The sequence below is a fragment of the Myxine glutinosa genome, chromosome 9 (assembly GCF_964187855.1).
Source record: "Myxine glutinosa chromosome 9, kmMyxGlut1.1, whole genome shotgun sequence".
NCBI lineage: Eukaryota > Metazoa > Chordata > Myxini > Myxiniformes > Myxinidae > Myxine > Myxine glutinosa.
In genome coordinates, this window is record NC_136269.1 from 63,451,142 (window position 1) to 63,471,316 (window position 20,175).

At 48.8% G+C, this 20,175-nt stretch overlaps 1 protein-coding gene across 3 annotated transcripts in view; it reads left to right on the top strand.

Annotated features, from left to right (window-relative positions):
• BIRC6 (baculoviral IAP repeat containing 6) overlaps window positions 1–20,175 on the top strand; it is a 538,457-nt gene that overhangs the window by 496,852 nt on the left and 21,430 nt on the right. For all 3 annotated transcript variants that reach the window (XM_078784399.1, XM_078784400.1, XM_078784401.1), the window contains one exon: window positions 3,636–3,824. In XM_078784399.1, coding sequence (XP_078640525.1) covers window positions 3,636–3,824 — 189 coding nt within the window. The remainder of the gene's footprint in view (window positions 1–3,635; window positions 3,825–20,175) is intronic.

A 20,175-nucleotide genomic window follows, 5' to 3' on the forward strand; every position in this document is an offset into this window, starting at 1 on the left:
GAGCTTGAAAGTGGTTGGATGTCAATGAAAGATAGTCTGTTTGGAGCCGTTGGTGAGGTATGTGGATGGACAAAAGGACCACCGAGGCACTCGGAAACATGGTGGTGGGATGATGAAGTTGGAAAGAGGATTGACGAGAAGAGGAAAAGTTCAAGGAGTGGCAAAAGGCAAAGGGTACGGGAGCAGAAAAAGCAGAGCATGAAAGTAAAGTTATAAGGCAGCCAAGAAGGCTGCAAAGAAAGAGGTAGCAAAGGCGCAGGAGGCATGTAGGAAAATGTTCGGAGAACGCTTGGATTCGGAAAAGGGTCAGAGAGTGGTATTCAGGATTGCAAAGCAGATAGCAAAAGAGAGGTGTGATGTGATGGGAGTGAGTTGCTTGAAGGATGAAGTGGACAAATCGTTGTGGATCCAGATGGAATTAAAGGAAGATGGAAAAGATATATGGAAATGCTGTTGAATACAGAGAATGAATGGGAGGGCAACATAGAGAGTAACCCAGTTTTAGGACCGCCAGAGAAGATAACTGAGAAGGAAGTTGAGGAAGCGATAAAAGCAATGAAGAGTAGAAAAGCGGGAGGGCCGACTGGAGTTGTGGGAGATATGTTGAAGGCAGCAGGAAGTTGGGGTGTGAAGAGAATGACAGAGATCTGTAATCTGGTGGTGAAAGAAGGCCGCATTCCAGTGGATTGGGAAATGAGTACCCTCGTCCCTCTATACAAGGGGAAAGGTGACCCTCTGGACTGTGGCTCGTATCGAGCGATAAAGTTATTGGAGCATGGAATGAAGGTATTGGAAAGGGTGTTGGAGAGGAGGATAAGGTGTTGGAGCATATTGGAGCATGAACAAAATAACCCTCTGCCTACCTCGGAGACAGTATCGAGCGATAAAGTTATTGGAGCATGGAATGAAGGTATTGGAAAGGGTGTTGGAGAGGAGGATAAGGAAGAAGGTGAAGATCGACGAAATGCAGTTTGGATTTATGCCAGGAAGAGGAACGACAGACGTGCTCTTTATTGTGAGGCAGTTGCAGGAGAAGTACATGGAGAAGAGGAAGAAGTTGTTTCTTGGGTTTCTTGATCTGGAGAAAGCATTCGATAGGGTTCCACGCGAAGTATTGACATGGGCATTGAGGAAGTTAGGAGTTCAGGAATGGTTGATCAGAGTCATGATGGCAATGTACAAAAGAGCGCGCACAGCTGTAAGGACGAATGATGGGAACAGTGGTGAGTTTGAGGTGAAGGTGGGAGTGCATCAGGGGTCGGTACTAAGTCCACTACTTTTTGTAGCTGTGATGGAGGTGCTGGCTCAGAGCGTAAAGGAGGGTTTACCGTGGGAGTTGTTGTATGCAGATGATCTGGTGTTCATTGCAGAAAGTATGGATGGACTGAAGGAAAAGATGAACAAGTGGAAGGAATGTATGGAGACAAAAGGTCTGAAGGTGAATATCGGAAAGACGAAGGTGATGGCAAGTGGTAAAGCATGTGGTGAGGTGGAAAGAACTGGAAGTGGCCGTGTGCTGTGTGCAGGAAGGGTGTCGGAGTGAACTCCGTCCAATGTACAATGTGCGCTGAGTGGGTTCATCAAAAATGCAGTGGTCTGAGAGGGTCATTAACCAGTGTGGCAGCTACATTCAAATGTAAGGTATGCACAGAGGGAGCTGCAGATGGAGGAAATGTTGAGTTGGATCTTGGAGACGGCGTGAAGCTGGAAGATGTGAAAACATTTTGCTACCTCGGAGACATGCTGAATGGAGAAGGTGGATCAGACTCGGCAACGGTTGCTAGAGTGAGATGTGCATGGAAGAAGTTTCGGGAACTGAGTGGCATGCTGATGAGGAGGGGAGTGTCGTTGAAGCTGAAGGGAAAGGTGTATGCTGCATGTGTGAGAAGTGTTATGATTTATGGGAGCGAGACATGGGTAATGAACGTAGAGCAGCAACGAAGGCTGGAAAGGGTGGAAATGCGAATGGTTCGGTGGATGTGTGGAGTATCGTTGAGAGAGAGGAAGACAAATGATGAATTGCGAAAGATGATGGGAATAGTGCCTGTGATTGATGCTGTGAAGAGGAACAGGTTGAGATGGTTTGGTCATGTGTTGAGGAAGGATGAAAGTGGCTGGTTGAGAAGAGTGATGGAAATGAATGTAGAAGGAAGTAGAGGACGGGGAAGACCGAGAAACACTTGGCTGAAGATGGTGGAAGAAGAAATGCGGGCAAGGGGTTTAACAAGGAGAGATGCAGAAAATAAGGCAAAATGGAGAAGATTGTCATGGGGACTGCAAGGCTAACCCCCGCTCCAGCAGGGAAAATGGCCTTAAAATGCATGTTGTTGTTGTTGTTGTTGTATTGGCAGAAAAAGGTAGAAAAACCTAAATGGTGGCTTAATACTCCTAGGTGGTGTGAGACCTTGACCTTTAACCTGGAATTGTATGATGTAAATTAAGCCTGAATGTGGCTTGCTATCTATCTATCTAATTAGCTATCTAATGAGGGCAACTTCGTTCCGATCAGACAAACTTTAGTCGAGTTATTATGAAAAATGTTGAAATGTCTACAATTCGGTCATGACCTTAACATTAGGTCATGTTCAAAAAATTAGGGTTGCCCAACATAATTTATATTCGCATTATTGATGTAAAATTTCATTCCGAAAGTCCCTGTTGGCTCTGAGATACAGCTTGGAAATTGACACCGTTTGGATATTTGGAGCGTTGAGTGTGCAGGAAGAAAAAAAAATTCTAACTGATGGTTTGGTATGCTCTGGTCTAAGAAACTAAGAAGACTAAGAAGGGTCTAAGAAACTCTGGTACCATTAAAATTGGGAGTGCAAATTGTAGAAACAAACCCGATAAGAGCAATAAGCTTTCCCCTAAATATAGGGGGAGGCTTAATGATGCAAAAAGGCAGCTGTTTTCTGACCAGCAATCACACCTGCCATTGATTCTGATCTGGAATTTAATGTCTGCTTCGTGAGGTGAATTGTGCTCAAGGTGAGATGTAGAAGAGATATTTATTCAGATTAAAACATCGAGGAATTGACACCCTAAAGGCTATAAGAAAAACCCATGTAATGCTTTAAAATGGCCAAATATCCTTGGTATTGCACTCTAATGCAGAATATTCCAACTCCAAAGAGGAATCCAAAAGAGGAAATTTGATTAATCATACATTATTTTAAGCTTTCCAAATCGGCAGATATGTTTGCAGTGTAAGAGACTTAATTTTTTTTTTCTGAGTTCAGATCTAAGATGGCTGACTGGCGGCCATTTTGTGACTTAAAAGTGTCTCCAACCATTTCTCGGCCATGCATGGACCGATTTTGTTCAAACTTGGCAAAGAGGCAAAACATGAGAGTACACATATGCATAAAATTTTGTTTTCTAATCCGACCAAAGATGGCCGACTGACGCCCTTTAACTCCGTACAGCAAAATTACTAAAACCACGGGGGCTATGACATTTAAGTCTTTTTATCCTTGTTTACTATTGTAAACAGAAAAGACTGCTGCAATGGACTGTGATAATTTGCTGCAATATACTGTACTTTAGAGAGCATCTGCCACAACAGACAATACACATTGAAGTTGTCCAAAATAACCCTCTGCCTACTCAGTCTTCCATAATTTTTTTCACCTCAGGTATTAGTGTCCATTCAATCGCTCATCCTGGTTGCAGAACCATACTTCAACGAACCGGGCTATGAGCGTTCGCGTGGCACACCCAGTGGTGCGCAGAGCTCACGCGAATATGATGCAAACATCCGACAGGCTACTGTCAAGTGGGCCATGTTGGAGCAGCTTTGCAACCCATCGCCCTGCTTCAAAGAGGTATGCTACACAGCCTGTTCTGTCATATTGGTTGGTCATTTAGTATGTTTGTTTATACATGCACACATACACCAGAAGTGCTACTGATATCGAGCTGTCTGGTCCATGGCTTGAAGAACTCAGGGGAACGAAGCTCCCTAGTAAGAGAGAAGCGTTAACATATTGGTGAAGTGGATCTAAAGAGCCACATGGCTGTAGCAAAGCCTTTGGAAAACTTGTGGATGGTGAGTTCCATGAAGTGTCACTTGTGCCGAACAAAGTTATTAATCAGGATTTAAAGCGTATTTTGTAAAATCTTCAGTTTTTGTTGGATTTACGTTGACGTGGCAGAATGATAACATATGGCTGACTGACAAGTTATTGATATGTAACTCTGTAAGTTTGTAAACAGACGATTTATAATTAAGATGATGAGCAAGGGATCTGGTGAAATGGTGAATGTGATTACCTGTTGATACACACCAGGTTTTTTGATGTTGGCATATTACTGACCCTGTTCCTCATAGTCAGAATGGGAAGTGATGAATTTTGTTGGATTTTTTTTTCATTAGAATATTTGTCAAGTGTAAGTGCTTGGGCAGTTGTATTAAATGATTTGTTTGCATGAGTAAAACAAACAGTGATGTAGCAAAATGGCATGGGGTCGAATCACTCAATTATTTATTTATTTTAATTCAGAAAAATAGGACAACGTTTGGTGTCTGGTTGTAAATACACAAAGTTGAAAATACATGTACACATATCAACAAGAATGACCACACTGTGGTCATAACCTGTGACACAAAATATGTATTTTTGCCTCCTCTTTTTTTTGTATACAAGATCGAGGCTCGTGTAAGAGCTAGCATTAATCACACAAAAAAATATATAAAACGGACACAAAACATACAATAAATGGAGCGGGAGACAAAATGGGGAGAGAGAGGGGAGCACACAAGTACAACAGCAGAGAACAGGGACTTCGAGAGATCTGTGGGAGGGAGAGGGCTTGGGGAGGGGGGGGGGGGGGAGTGATGCAGAAGGGGAGGGGGTGGGAGAGGTATAAAATACATGGACACTGCTGGGACTTTAGGAAAGAATTTGTTATTTCAAAAAAGTGGATCTGGGGTGAATTAACGGGGGTAGAAAAGATCTAGGTTTTGGATGGGGGAAGATAAGAGATGGTGGTGAACAGCTGTTTTAAAGACCTGGAGGGAGGAGTGGGATTGAAGAGAGTGAGGGAGTTTGTTCCAGAGGCGGGAGAAAAGAGGAATGAAAGAGTGAAGGTGAGCAGAGAGTCTTGATTTTGACAGTTTAACCATAAGAGGGTTGCAGGCAGATCTTGTGCGACCTGTAGGAATATTTGGGGGACAGAGCACAGAGAGAGCTGGGGGAGCAAGGCCGGATAGGAGTCGGTAGAAAACAGAAAGACCACCAACCTGCCTGTGGTGAGTGAGTGAGTGAGTGAAACGCCCTCACAATCAGCTTCATCGCGGAGGATTCCAATGATTCTGAAAGCTTTGGTTTCAACAGCGTGAAGCTGAGCTAGGTGCGAGGCAGGAGCACCAGCCCAGAGGGGAGAACAGTATTCCATTGCGCTGCAGATGCAAGCCTTGTATGTGGTGAGAAGCTCAGGTGTGCCAAGGAAGGACTTCGCACGATGGAGGATGCCCAGTCGGCGACTGGCTTTGGAGGCCAGCTTGGAAATGTGGTTTTCCCAGGAAAGATCATGGCAGATAGTGAGACCCAAAAGCTTGAGTGACAGAACTTCTTGGAGAGGATTGTTGAGAAAGTAGATGGGAGGGTTGTCCAGTCGGTCTTTTCGGAGAGACATCGTAAGAGTGTGATATTTGTCAGGATTGAAAAACATGTTCCACTTGTTTGACCAGTCTGTGATTTTGTCCAGGTCTGCAGAAAGTGAGGAGGCTGCAGACTGCCGATCTGAGGGATGAGACTTTCCACCCAACTCCCACATCCTTGCTGTTGAAGTATTATACAATTAATCTCTGATGGTCTTTATGGTTTGGTTCAATTAAAAAAAAAAAAAAAACCCACCTTTAGAGGCCATTTTTCCCTGCAAGTGGGGGTTGGCCTTTTTCGGGCACCGTGGTTGTTGTTTTTCGGTCCCCTTTTTGAAGCAATGTTTTACGGCCGGATGCCACACCTGCCGCCAACCCTTTTTGTCGCCTTTTACGACAAACAGGGAATTACCAGTGAACTGGTACTCAATTAGCCGACCTCGGAAGGATGACAGGCTGAGTCAACCCCCCTGGCGTTAATTCAGTGATCGACCGGGATTCGAACCCAGGATCCTAGGATCCTAAGCTGGCACCCTAGCCGCTAAGCCAACGCCAGGTTTGGTTCAATATCAATTATTAATCTCATGGACAGCCGTGTCCGGTTTCAGGCAACTAGTGCACCTACATCAAACAGCAGCGGCAGGAAGGGTTATAAATCTGGTGATGGGTCAATTGGGAAACGCGCATTTAATACGCATCTGGGGCCGCTCAAAAATTGCATAACGCTATTTTTAGGGAGGCGCATACGGGCTTGATTAAACCACCATACTAATCATTTAACATTCGACCCAAAAAAAAACAAATGGAAATCTGACGCATCAGAGCCGGACAGTGAATAATCAGCAGAGGCCGATACAGGCCGAATGTGCCAGGTAACAAGATGGCGGCCATATCATTTTGTCTCGGCACTATGGTGGGTGGAGTCAAACGACAGTGGGTGGCAGCTGTCCGACCAATGGTTGCACATTTCAAAAATCGACCCACAACAATAACCCCAACAACAGCAACGTGTGAAGCTCTTGTAGAACTGTGAAATGTCGCAGGTAAAAATAGTGTAGCATTTACTTGATGGGTTTACTCCAGAATTTCTCTTCAACATGACGTCATGTTATGATGCTTGCTCAGATCGCTGAAAGTAGCTATATTTCATCTTTTTATATCAATTTTATTGAGGATTCAAAGTTTTTATTTTGACGGGGACCTTCCTTCCTCATGTGAAAATAATTTTGCACAGTAATTTTGGAACAAATGCGGCAGTCTAAGCTCCGGTCCTCACGTCAACAAACTGCACCGACTCTGGCAAGGTGTCCTGATATATCAATCATTCTTTCCCCCACACATATCAATTTAATTATTTATAATCCTGTTCATTAATGTAATTTTTTCTACGCCTCCAGTGGTGTTCTTAATAGCGGACATGGATTTGTCCCACCATTGGAGGAAGACCCTCTCGTGTTCAGGCCATTGGTGCTCCTATGGTTGGCAGCGAGTGCCCTGGAAGCATTGTCGGAAAGAGAGTGGCAATCATATCTGTGGGAAAATTTCGTGCTCAGTCAGGGTCGTCCAGATAGCTGAGATGTCAGAGCACTGGTATGGTTTTCCAGAGGACCTTGGTTCGATTCCTGGTCTGGGCGTATAATTTTCCCACATATATATATTCAATTATTTATGATCCTGTTCATTAATGTAATTAATTAGTTTGAATTCAAACTATCAGTACCCGCCCTACGAGAGATCTTGTTCCAAGCTTGCAACACGTTCTTCTGACACATGCCTTTATTTGGGTGGTGTATAGACGAGACAGCTGCCTCAATCACTTCCGAAAATAAATAAAATAACCTGGGTTACATGCATGAAGCAAAAACATGACGACTGCTTATAATTAAAAATACCTCACTGCACTGGAAACGTGGGGACAGGAATACTGTACTGTAAAGGGTGGAGTCTTGTTATACCATCTCCCACCAGGAGGAGGTGCTACATATTTACATGGAGAATTTGCATCCTTCCACTGCCCCCCAAGACCACCGGCAAAGATAAAACACCCCTATATGCACTAATTGGGGTCATGCTCGTCCTATGCAGCAAGTCTGGATGTAATCGACCCAGAACTGTCGGAGGAGTAGCGCGACAAAACACACACCAGTCCGTGGATTATCGTGAGGATGGTACCCAAAACCTTAACAACTTCATTCCTTAATTAATGACTTCAACATCTTCCATACAATTAAAGTCAAACTAACAGGTCTATCGTTCCCCCAATTGTTCTCTGGATGCTTTCGTATGTAACGTGGTTACATTTGATTCTTTCCAATCCTCTTCTTTACAAACCTGTCCACACCAACGAGCTTTTATAGATATTGGTTAACACTCTTGGATGCATATTATCCCGTCCCAGAGTTTTATCATTCCCTAGTTTTCCTCGTTTTTATACTGCTACTCCGGCTTGTTTCTCCTCAAGAAGCTCTTGCTCACCTCTGAGATAGATACTCTCAGCTCTTTGAAGTTCACCTGACTGGTCTTGTGTAAATACAACAAACAACAACAGTCATTTTAAGGCCATTTTCCCTGCTAGAACGGGGGTTAGCTTTGCGGTCCCCATGACAATCTTCGCCATTTTGCCATATTTTCTGCATCTCCCCTTGTTAACCCCCTTGCCCGCATTTCTTCTTCCACCATCTTTAACCAAGTCTTTCTCGGTCTTCCCCGTCCTCTACTTCCTTCTACATTCATTTCCATCACTCTTCTCAACCAGTCACTTTCATCCTTCCTCAACACATGACCAAACCATCTCAACCTGTTTCTCTTCACAGCATCCATCACAGGCTCTATTCCCATCATCTTTCGCAATTCATCATTTGTCTTCCTCTCTCTCAACGATACTCCGCACATCCACCGAACCATTCGCATTTCCACCCTTTCCAGCCTTCGTTCCTGCTCTACGTTCATCACGCATGTCTCGCTCCCATAAGTCATAACACTTCTCACACATGCAGCATACGCCTTTCCCTTCAGCTTCAACGACACTCCCCTCCTCGTCAGCGCGCCTCTCAGTTCCCGAAACTTCTTCCATGCACATCTCACTCTCGCAACCGTTGCCGAGTCTGATCCACCTTCTCCATTCAGCATGTCTCCTTGGTAGCAAAATGTTTTCACACCTTCCAGCTTCATGCCGTCTACAAGATCCAACTCAACATTTCCTCCATCTGCAGCTCCCTCTGTGCATACCTTACACTTGAATGTAGCTGCCACACTGGTTAATGAACCTCTCAGACCACTACATTTTTGATGAACCCACTTAGCGCACATTGTACATTGAATGGAGTTCACTCCGACACCCTTCCTACACACAGCACACGGCCACTTCCCAGTTCTTTCCACTTCACCACATGCTTTACCACTTGCCATCACTTTCGTTTTTCCGATATTCACCTTCAGACCTTTTGTCTCCATACATTCCTTCCACTTGTTTGTCTTCTTCTTCAGTCTATCCATACTCTCCACGATCAACACCAGATCATCTGCATACAACAACTCCCATGGTAAACCCTCCTTTACATTCCAAGCCCGCACCTCCATCACAGCCACAAATAGTAGTGGACTTAGTACCAACCCCTGATGCATGCCCACCTTCACCTCAAACTCACCACTGTTCCCGTCCTTCGTCCTTACAGCTGTGCGCGCTCTCTCGTACATTGCCATCACTACTCCGATCAACCATTCCTCCACTCCTAACTTCCTCAATGCCCATGTCACTACTTCGCGTGGAACCCTATCGAATGTTTTCTCCAGATCAACAAACCCAAGAAACAACTTCTTCCTCTTCTCCATGTACTTCTCCTGCAACTGCCTTACAATAAAAAGTGCTTCTGTCGTTCCTCTTCCTGGCATAAATCCAAACTGCATTTCGTCGATCTTCACTTGCTTCCTTATCCTCCTCTCCAACACCCTTTCCAATACCTTCATTTCATGCTCCAATAACTTTATCGCTCGATACGAGCCACAGTCCAGAGGGTCACCTTTCCCCTTGTATAGAGGGAAGAGGGTACTCAGTTCCCAATCCACTGGAATGCGGCCTTCTTTCACCACCAGATTACAGATCTCTGTCATTCTCTTCACACCCCAACTTCCCGCTGCCTTCAACATATCTCCCACAACTCCCGTCGGCTCTCCCGCTTTTCTACTCTTCATTGCTTTTATCACTTCCTCAACTTCCTTCTCAGTTGTCTTCTCTGCCGGTCCTAAAACTGGGTTACTCTCGATGTTGACGTCCCATTCATTCTCTGCATTCAACAGCATTTCCATATCTCTCTTCCATCTTCCTTTAATTCCATCTGGGTCCACAACGATTTGTCCCACTTCATCCTTCAAGCAACTCACCCCCATCACATCGCACCTCTCTTTCGCTATCTGCTTTGCAATCCTGAATACCGCTCTCTGACCCTCTTCCGAATCGAAGCTTTCTCCGAACATTTTCCTACATTCCTCCTGCACATATGCTGCCTCTTTCTTTGCAGCCTTCATTGCTGCCTTATAACGTTCATGCTCTGCCTTTTCTGCCCCCGTACCCTTCGCCTTCTGCTACTGCTTGAACTTCTTCCTCTTCTCGTCAGTCATCTTTCCAACTTCATCATCCCACCACCATGTTTCCGAGTGCCTCGGTGGTCATTTTGTCCATCCACATACCTCACCAACGGCTCCCAACAGTCTATCTTTCATTGACATCCAACCACTTTCAAGCTCAACCACATCAGCCTCTGCCATACTCAGCCTCTCTTTTAATGCCTCCCTTTTAATGCCTCCCTCACTGTCACCTCTTTCAACCTCCACACCTTCATTCTCGGTTGGTACTTCACCCGCCGAGCTCTCCTCGCACCTTTCACCCTTATGTCGCAGACAACCAAGTGATGCTGTGAAACAGCCTCCTCCCACGGGATCACCTTTGTGTCCCAGAGGTGCCCCCTATCTTGCCTACGCACCATCAGGTAGTGAACGGTTGTCGTCGACCCACCTGACGTGTATGTAACAAGCTTATTATCCTCTTTCTGGAACTAAGTTTTACAAATCAACAAACCAGCTACATCAGCAAACTCCAAAATCCTTTCACCTTCTCCATTCCTCACACCATATCCGTAACCCCCATGAATTCCCTCAAAACCGTCTGTACTCCTTCCCACATGTCCATTTAGGTCTCCTCCTATCACAACAACTTCATCATCTTTCACGTTTTCCATCAGCTTCTCTATCGCACACCAGAATTCGTCCCTCTCTTCATCGCTCCGACCGACCTGCGGAGCATATCCCGAGATGACGTTCACCAAGAGCTTTCCAATCATCATTTTCACCATCATCAACCTTTCACTCACTCTATTCACACTCACCACACTGTCTACAAACTCCTCAGAAAACAGGACACCAACACCATGCATGCCTTCCAGGCACCCTTGCCACACAAACTTGTATTTCTGTCCCTGCCTACCCTTCAACATTCTCACACCACTTCCCTGCCATCTCGTCTCCTGCACACAACATATGTCCACTCTTCTTCTGACCAATACTTCCACCACTTCTCCTGATCTCCCTGTCATTGTCCCTACATTCCATGTCCCATGTGTAAATGTAGAATCAAATAAAACTACAGTGCTGTCGGACCCCGGGCATTCGTGGGGGATGCGTTGCTGAAAAATGCCGCGAATGTCGAATCCGCGCATGTGGGGACATTGTTTCTATGTTAAAAGGGGGGATTGGTTCTTGGCGGTTCGTGATTCATCAGGGAAAATGTTAAAATTTTACGAACACAAATGGACATGACTACAGTTTCATTTAAAAAGCTTGCAAATCAAATTCCAAAATGTTAGCTCACTCTTTTGCCACGAGTGGCATGTTATTTTATCAAAAATGAACCGTTTGTTTTGCTTCGATCTTGTGTTGTCGCCAAAGCACGTCTTGATCCTGGAAATGGTTGCCGTTTCAACTGCTCGGAATTTAAGCTTGAAGAAAGATACCGTATTCTGTTTTATCTTACGAAGACCGATGTTGAGTTTAAATTACATAATTTAAAACATCCTGGCGTCACAGACCTTGTGGTAGAATTTCATTTTATTTTAGATCCAAAATATGAACCATGAACCAGGCTCAGTCATCGGCGCAAGATTTATACCATATATTACATTTTAATTGTACGTGGACTAAAGGAATCATGAGACTTAAAACTGAGCAATAGATATATAATTAAATAATCACTCGCGGTTCCCGATCAAATACTTATGATAAAATACGTAAGAAACCAAGCAACCCCACTCCCTATGTCATAACCCATATGTAATCCTCCTAATCCTCCTTTTCCTCCCCATGCTTTGCAATCACCTCTGTGAACCAAGCATTTTCCTTAAGCAGAAAATGTCACCCCCCAAAATAACACCCCAAATCCACCTCTTTCAATCTCCGACTTCATCTATCTATAATTCCAGTAATCTCTGTGTGTGTGTGTGTCTGTCTGTGTGTTTGTCTGTGACCGCTGTTTCTCGACAACCACGGGTCCGATATACTTGAAACTTGCCAGGTATATTGCTGGGGACCCGAGGATGTGCCTTTTCAAGGTTTCATATTAATCGGACAATTACTTACCGAGCGATGTCCAAAAAACGATTCAACCAATCAGAGAGCAGCGAACTAGCGCGTGTGCCGAACGTGGCGGACACACTCTGCCTCGGATGGCACATTTGAGAGCGTATTCATTTATTTCACGTTTGCAAACTATGTTGGCGCTATGTTGGCGTTAAACGATGTTTTAAAACTAATAAAAACGAATTTGCGATTCATTCGCTTTCCTGCGCGTTTGTGTACGCGATGGCGATTTCTTTACCAAACTCCGGAAGCCGTTCGCTTTGGACCGAACCATTTCATGTAAATAGAGGGGGGGGTTCTGTGGTCGTTGCGAATGGACCAAACCATTCATGTAAATAGAGGGGGGGGATTGTCACTGTACTCGCAAGCCGTTCGCCGTTCGCTTTGGCGTTGCGAATGGACCAAACCATTTCATGTAAATAGAGGGGGGGGATATAATTTTAGATAGATATATAGTACGGGCATATATATAGTACGGGCATGCCCTAGTTCCTGAAATTCCGAGTAGTGTTCATTTTCTTTATACTGTGTACCCCTCCCCCAACCCTCTCCCTTCCACAGATCTACTGACGTCCCTGTTCTCTACTGTTGTGCTTGTGTGCTTCCCTCTCTCTCCCCCCACTTGTCTCCCGCTCCCTTTATTGTATGTTTTATGTATCCGTGCATGTTTTCATGTTTAATGTGTTAGCTCTAACACGAGCCTCGTTTCTGTATGAACGAATGAATGAATGAATGATTGATCGTTTTAAGGCCATCTTTCCCCGTTAGCCTTGCGGGTTGGTTCCCTGTTGACAATGACAATGACAATGTTGACAATGACAAATGGCAATGACAATCATGGTTCCCTGTTTGAGGCAATGTTTTTTATGGCCGGATGCCCTTCCTGACTCCAGCCCTTAGTCGCCACTTACGATGTGCAGGGATACGGTCCACCCTGGTACCAATTCTAAATCGGGGTACACACCAGGATCATTCATCCCAGCAAGCTGGTACTCAATTTGCCAACCTCGGAAGGATGACAGGCTGAGTCAACCCCCTTGGCGTTAATTCAGCGATCGACCGGGATTCGAACCCAGGATCCTCGGATCCCAAGCCGGCACCCTAACCGCTAAGCCAACACGAAGCTCGCCTCGTTTCTGTATACAAAAATAAAATATGTCTACATTGTGCAGCTGAGATCCCGACCCATAGGTGAAAAGGAATAATCAACCAAGTGCAAAGTAAAAAGCCCGTGAAAAAAACGAGAATACACGAGGCACATGGCCGCAAATGTACAATGAGGTCACAATGTATGAACCACGAATGCCGGGATCCGACAGTATTTAAAAAGCTTGCCATCTCACCATCATCATTCACCAATTCTCCTTTGCTCTTCCTCATTGGGTCCGCACTTGTCTTAACCCCTTCTTGGCCCGTTGTATAATTAAATAATGTCGTGTTGTTACGTTTAATCTTTTTGGCCTATCCTTTTTGAGCTATTTTATTTTGGCTTGTCGAGTTATTTTCTTAACTAACTTCGGTTTCATCCTATACTGATGTGTAGGACTCTCGTCCTATTATATTGCAATTGATGATCAAATACCTTCTGGATTATCCTTAATAACACTGCTTACCTCCCTCCTCATCCACCCTGGTCTCTTTTTGCGTCTACGTTTACACCTCACTGGAATAAACCTACTCTGCACCCGGCAATTGCTCCTTGAAGTTGCCCATTTCTCCGATACATACCGCCCATCTAGTACAACTAGCTCTCTTCTCGTACCTTCAACGTTTGCTTTCCTGAAATCTAACAGTCTTACCTTACCATCCTGAACTCCACATCCCAACAGTATAGTTGCGCACACTATGTTGTTGTCACTTGTCCACAGATATTGGCTTACCTCCACCTTATTGGATCGTTGCTTTAAAGAGGATCCAACATCACACCCCTTTCCCCATGGGCTTTTCTACAAGCGCCGTAAAAATAATCCTGTAGTATATTTATATAATCTTCCTTGGTTCTGCTTTTCCCCCGTTCCTGGACCCAATGTATCCCTGACAAAATTAAATCCCCCATAATAAACACCCGTTCCACAGGCCATCCTGAATTCTTTATGAAGCCATCTCTCCTGCTCCTCCTTCATACCAGGAGCCCAATAAACACATCCCACAAGTGTCTTACGATCACTAACCTCAATCCACACTGAATCCTCTACAGAATCATATCTCCTTAATGTCATTCCTTACTCTCGAGTCTCGATACAGCATTGTATCTTCCCTTTCCTATCATACCTATACATCCTGTAGCCTTCTAGTTCTGCCCTCCAACATATCTCCTCATTAAACAAGTCTCAACACCTATGAAGGAAAACTTCTCTAAAACAGATCATATTTGTTGGTCGCTGTGTAAACTCAGGAATAGATACATTAATTATTTTACATTCATTATTATTTGAACTCTTGGCATGTATAGTAATCAGCCATATTTAGGTAAAACAGGCCTGGAAAATGCTAGACATGTCCTGGAAATGGCATGGAATTTTAGATAGGCTACGGTGTACGAACCCTGATTGCTGTAATTTTCAAATAGTTCAATATTGTGTCGTCACATGTCATTTTAAAGGAGTTCTCAGTTTTGCTTTTGGTGCAATAAATACCTTTCTAGATATGCAAGGCGATGTATACACGATATTATCATACCGTGGTCAATTGGTTTTCAGAGCACACAATGCCAGGTTCATTAATTCATTCCACGTTCCCCGCCGTGAGATTAGTGCGACCGGGAGGTGAAATGTGTGAGCTTGTCCACTTGGTGGATACGAGATTGTGCGATGCTTACCTGGATGGCTTTTGGCCAGATTGCTCTGCATGATCTCAGAGGGACAATCGGCACAGTGTTTGAACAACGTTGAAATGCAAAATGCAACGTTGTTACAATTAAAGGATGCCATTGAGATACATTTATAAAAACCCATTGTTGCTATTTGGAACCATTCAGAATTCCAAAGTCTTCCAAGTGTTAAAGATATCTGGAATATGAAAATGGAATGTCATTCTCTCTGGGTCAGACTCCGTCTGCCTGGAACTTAGCCAACATCACTAATGCACAAACACGGTGCAAAAACGGATCCTCTTAAAAACAGGCGATTTGCTTGCTTCCATGTATAAGGAAGGTCGTGGAATCTATCATTGCAGCTGACATCAAATCCTTCCTTTTATCCAACGGACTGATCTCAGATCATCAGTTCGGTTTCAGATCAGGTCATTTTACCTTCGACATGTTGCTCCTACTCTCCCAACAATGGATGGAAGGACTCAAGCTCAAACACGAGATCAGAGCCGTCTCTCTAGACATGTCTCAAGCATTTGATAGAGTCTGGCACTGTGCCTTGATCTCCAAACTCTCAGCTTATGGTATCCATGGCCACCTGCTCTCATGAATCACTGACTTCCTCCACTCTTGTATTCAACATGTAGCTCCAAAGGGGATCCTCTCATCTCCTATCCCTGTCAAGGCTGGGGTGCCCTAAGGCAGTGTCTTGGGCCCAGTCTTATTCCTCATCTTCATCAATCATTTCTCATCCTTCAGACAGGCAGGAATCTTCATCATCTTCCTTCCCTGCAAACCTTGATAGATTCAGGAACTGGTCCGACACTTGGAATACAATCCGGACAAATCCCACACAATCCCACACTCTCTCTGCAAGAACGAAGCTTTTCTATTTTCTCTCTCGAAAGGGCGAAAGGGATTAAAGTTCAGAGCTTTGTCCTTTCTAGTATAGAAGCGTGTTCTAATGTAGTTATAAACATGGAGGAATGTCTCAAAACGTCACCAAATTCCTCTGTACTAGTGAAGAATCAGTCCAAACGGACCGGTTAATTCCCACAGAATTTTGAATCGGATGATGTGTAATACCCCCTCCCACCAGGAGTGGCGGTATATGATGTGCTTGTAGCGGTTACCGCTGGATGCACACAATCGCCTTGCACCGGCCAGAACACGGCCAGACGCGCCTCTCCCGGGCATGCCCGGACTCACTGTTCCCGGGCACGCCCGAACCTCCCGGGCATGCCCGGTCTCGTCTTTCCCGGGCATGCCCGCTCTCGCCTTTCCAGGGCTCGCCCAGAGCGTCCGGGCATGCCCGCTATCGCCTTTCCAGGGCTCGCCCAGAGCGTCCGGGCATGCCCGCTCTCGCCTTTCCAGTGCTCGTCCAGAGCGCCCGGGCACGCCCAGCCTCGACTTGCCAGGCCGCAGCCAAACACGCCCGGGCAGGTCCAGACTCGCCTTTCCAAGGCTCGCCCTTGACACCCGGGCATGCCCGGTATAGCTTTTGCCGGGCAAACTTCCCGACATAAATGTGTATATATATTGCTGCCCGATAAACGGGCTTTTGTCAGAATACCTGAGCTGTTTTGTTTCAATAAAGCAACTCGGACAAATTCCGTCTTTGGTCGCGTCAATTCTTTCGACTCGCGTTGGAGCGCAGTTCCTTCACTGGTGACCTACCGACATGGACACGGCAGTGACTCTTAAACTGCCTACCTTCTGGGAGGCTCACGCGGCTGTTTGGTTCGCCCAGGCGGACTCCCAGTTCGCCCTGCGAGGCATCACCGTGGACGACACCCGCTTCCACCACGTCGTGGCAGCGCTCGGTTCCGCCACTGCGGCCCGCGCCCTGAGCCTCCTCGAGCACCCGCCGGCTGCCGACAAGTATGACGCGCTGAAGACGCTCCTCCTCGACGCTTTCGCCCTCTCACCGGCGGCACGCGCACGGCGCCTGCTCGACCTGCCCGAGCTCGGCGACACGCGCCCGTCCGAGCGCATGGACTATATGCTCTCGTTGCTCGGTGAGCACTCTCCGGATTTTCTGTTCCGCGAGTTGTTCCTTCGCCAGCTGCCTCACCCGGTACGCCTCGCCCTGGCTGGCACGTCGATCACCGATCCCCACGCCATCGCCAGGGAAGCCGATAAGATCTCCTCGGCGGGCCAACACATCGGCGCGGCTACCTGGAGCCTGCCGCCGTCCGAGGCGACGCCCGAGCGCCCTGCGCGGTTGGAGGCCGAACTGCCGGTGAAACTGGCGGCCGCCACGCCGCACCGACCGCTTCCGACACGACGGCCGGGGCCTCCACCTGACCAGGCGTGGTGTTATTACCACGCCAGGTTCGGACACAAGGCTCGGACGTGCCGACCCCCGTGCACTTTCGGCAAGTCGGGAAACGGCCGGGCCGGCGTTCATTCCCAGCCATGAGCGCCGGCCACTCGGGCAACTTGCTTTTTATTCGGGACAAAGCGTCCGGGCGGCGTTTCCTTTGTGACACCGGCGCCCAACTGAGCGTCATACCCGCCTCCGAGCAGGACAGGCGGGACGCCGTTTGCGGCCCCTCTTTGGTCGCTGCTAATGGCTCGGCCATACGCACTTTCGGCCCGCGCAACATCACCCTCTGCTTCGGCAGCCAGCGCTTTCAGTGGACCTTTGTGACCGCCTGCGTCCCCATGGCTTTGCTGGGCGCCGACTTCCTCTGCGCGCACGGGCTGCTGGTCGACGTCAAACGTCGTCGCCTTGTCAACGCCGAGACCTTCAGCTCCCTGGCGTGCACGATGAGCAGCTCCGCGCCGACCGAACTGGCGTGCGCCCTCCCGACGGCGAACGAGTTCGCTCGCCTGCTCGCGGAATTCCCGGCCCTCACACGGCCGGCGTTTTCGGCCGTCGCAGTGCGGCATGAGATCGAGCACCACATACCCACTACAGGCCCGCCGGTCTACGCCCGGGTTCGCCGCCTCGACCCGGCCAAGCTCGCCATGGCAAAGGCCGAGTTCGACGCGTTGGAGCACCTCGGCATCGTGCGGCGCTCCAATAGCGCGTGGGCCTCACCACTGCACATCGTGCCAAAGCCGGGGGGGTGGATGGCGCCCGTGTGGCGACTACCGCCGCCTCAACGACGCTACCACCCCCGACAGGTACCCGATCCCACACATCCAGGACTTTTCCGCCCGTTTGGCGGGACGGGTCATATTTTCCAAAATTGACCTGATACGGGGATACCACCAGGTACCTGTCCGGGCGGCCGACGTCCCGAAGACGGCCGTCATCACGCCGTTCGGCCTGTTCGAATTTTTGAGGATGCCGTTTGGCCTCAAGAACGCGGCCCAGGCGTTCCAGCGCTTAATGGACGGCGTGCTGCGCGACCTGCCATTTCTTTTCGTCTATCTGGACGACATCCTCGTCGCCAGCACGTCCCGCGCCGAGCACCTCCTCCACCTCCGAACACTGTTCGGTCGCCTCAGCGAGCACGGCTTAATTGTCAACCCGGCCAAATGCCACTTCGGCACGACGACCGTTGACTTTTTGGGCCACCGCATCACCAAGACCGGGGCCGTGCCGCTGCCGACCAAGGTCGAGGCCATCACCACGTTCCCGCGTCCCCGTTCCATCAAGGCCCTACAAGAGTTCCTCGGCATGGTGAATTTTTATCACCGATTCGTGCCCCGTGCTGCTCAGCTCATGCGGCCCCTTTACGAGGCCCTCCGGGGCAAGCCGGCCAAGCATGACATAGTTTGGTCCGCGGCCATGGACGCGGCCTTCGCGAGCGCAAAACGGGCCCTCGCCGACGCAACGCTGCTGGCTCACCCGGTGCTCAATGCGCCCATCGCCCTCACTACGGACGCCTCCAACTACGCGGTGGGCGCCGTCCATGAACAATGGGTGGACGGGGTTTGGCAGCCACTCGCTTTTTTCAGCCGGCAGCTCCGGCTGAACGAGTTAAAATACAGCACGTTCGACCGCGAGCTGCTCGGTCTATTCCTGGCCGTTCGCCATTTCCGACACCTCCTGGAGGGCCGCCCGTTCACGGCTTTCGTCGACCACAAGCCGTTGGTCTACGCAATGGCCAAAGTCACGGAGCCGTGGTCGGCCCGCCAGCAGCGCCACCTCTCCGCCGTGTCGGAATTCACCACGGACATCCGGCACGTCGCCGGCAAAGACAACGCTGTGGCCGACTGTCTTTCTCGGGCCAGCGCGAACGCGGTCCACCTCGGCGTGGACTTCGCGCTCATGGCGGCCGACCAGACCACCGACACCTCGGTGCAGGCCCTCCGGGCGGCGGACACGGGCCTCCGCCTGGCCGACATCCCCTTCGCGGGCACCGTCCTGCTCTGCGACGTCTCCCAGGGCCAGCCTTGCCCCATCGTGCCCGTTTCCTGGCAGCGCCGCATCTTCGCCTCCATCCACGGCCTTTCTCACCCGGGCCGGAAAGCTTCTCAGAAGCTGGTGTCGGCGCGTTTCGTCTGGCACGGCCTTCGACGGAACGTCCGCGACTGGGCCAACGCCTGCACGGCCTGCCAGCGGTGCAAGGTCCACCGCCACACCCAGGCCCCGCTGGCACCTTTCACCGTGCCTGCACGGCGTTTCGATCACGTCCACGTGGACCTGGTGGGTCCCCTGCCCCCATCGCGGGGGTTCACCCACCTGCTCACCATGGTGGACAGGACCACCAGGTGGCCGGAGGCCGTGCCCCTCACCTCCACCACCACCGCCGACGTGGCGCAGGCGTTCATCGCCACCTGGGTCGCGCGCTTCGGTGCACCGGCGGACATCTCGTCCGACCGCGGCCCACAGTTCACGTCCGAACTTTGGGGCGCGGTCGCCCGCTCGTTGAGGGTCACGCTGCACCGCACCACGGCCTACCACCCCCAAGCCAACGGGTTGTGCGAGCGGTTTCACCGCTCCATGAAGGCCGCACTCATGGCCGGCCTTCAGGACGACGGTTGGACCGACCGGCTGCCGTGGGTCCTTTTGGGCCTCCGCACGGCCCCCAAGGAGGACCTCCGGGCGTCCGCCGCCAAGCTCGTCTATGGCCAGCCGCTCCGCGTCCCGGGCGAGTTCGTGCCCGACGCTACCAGTCCCTGGTCCGCCGCACACCAGCGCTCCGACCTCCAGGAGGCCGCCCGCCGATTTGCCCCCGTG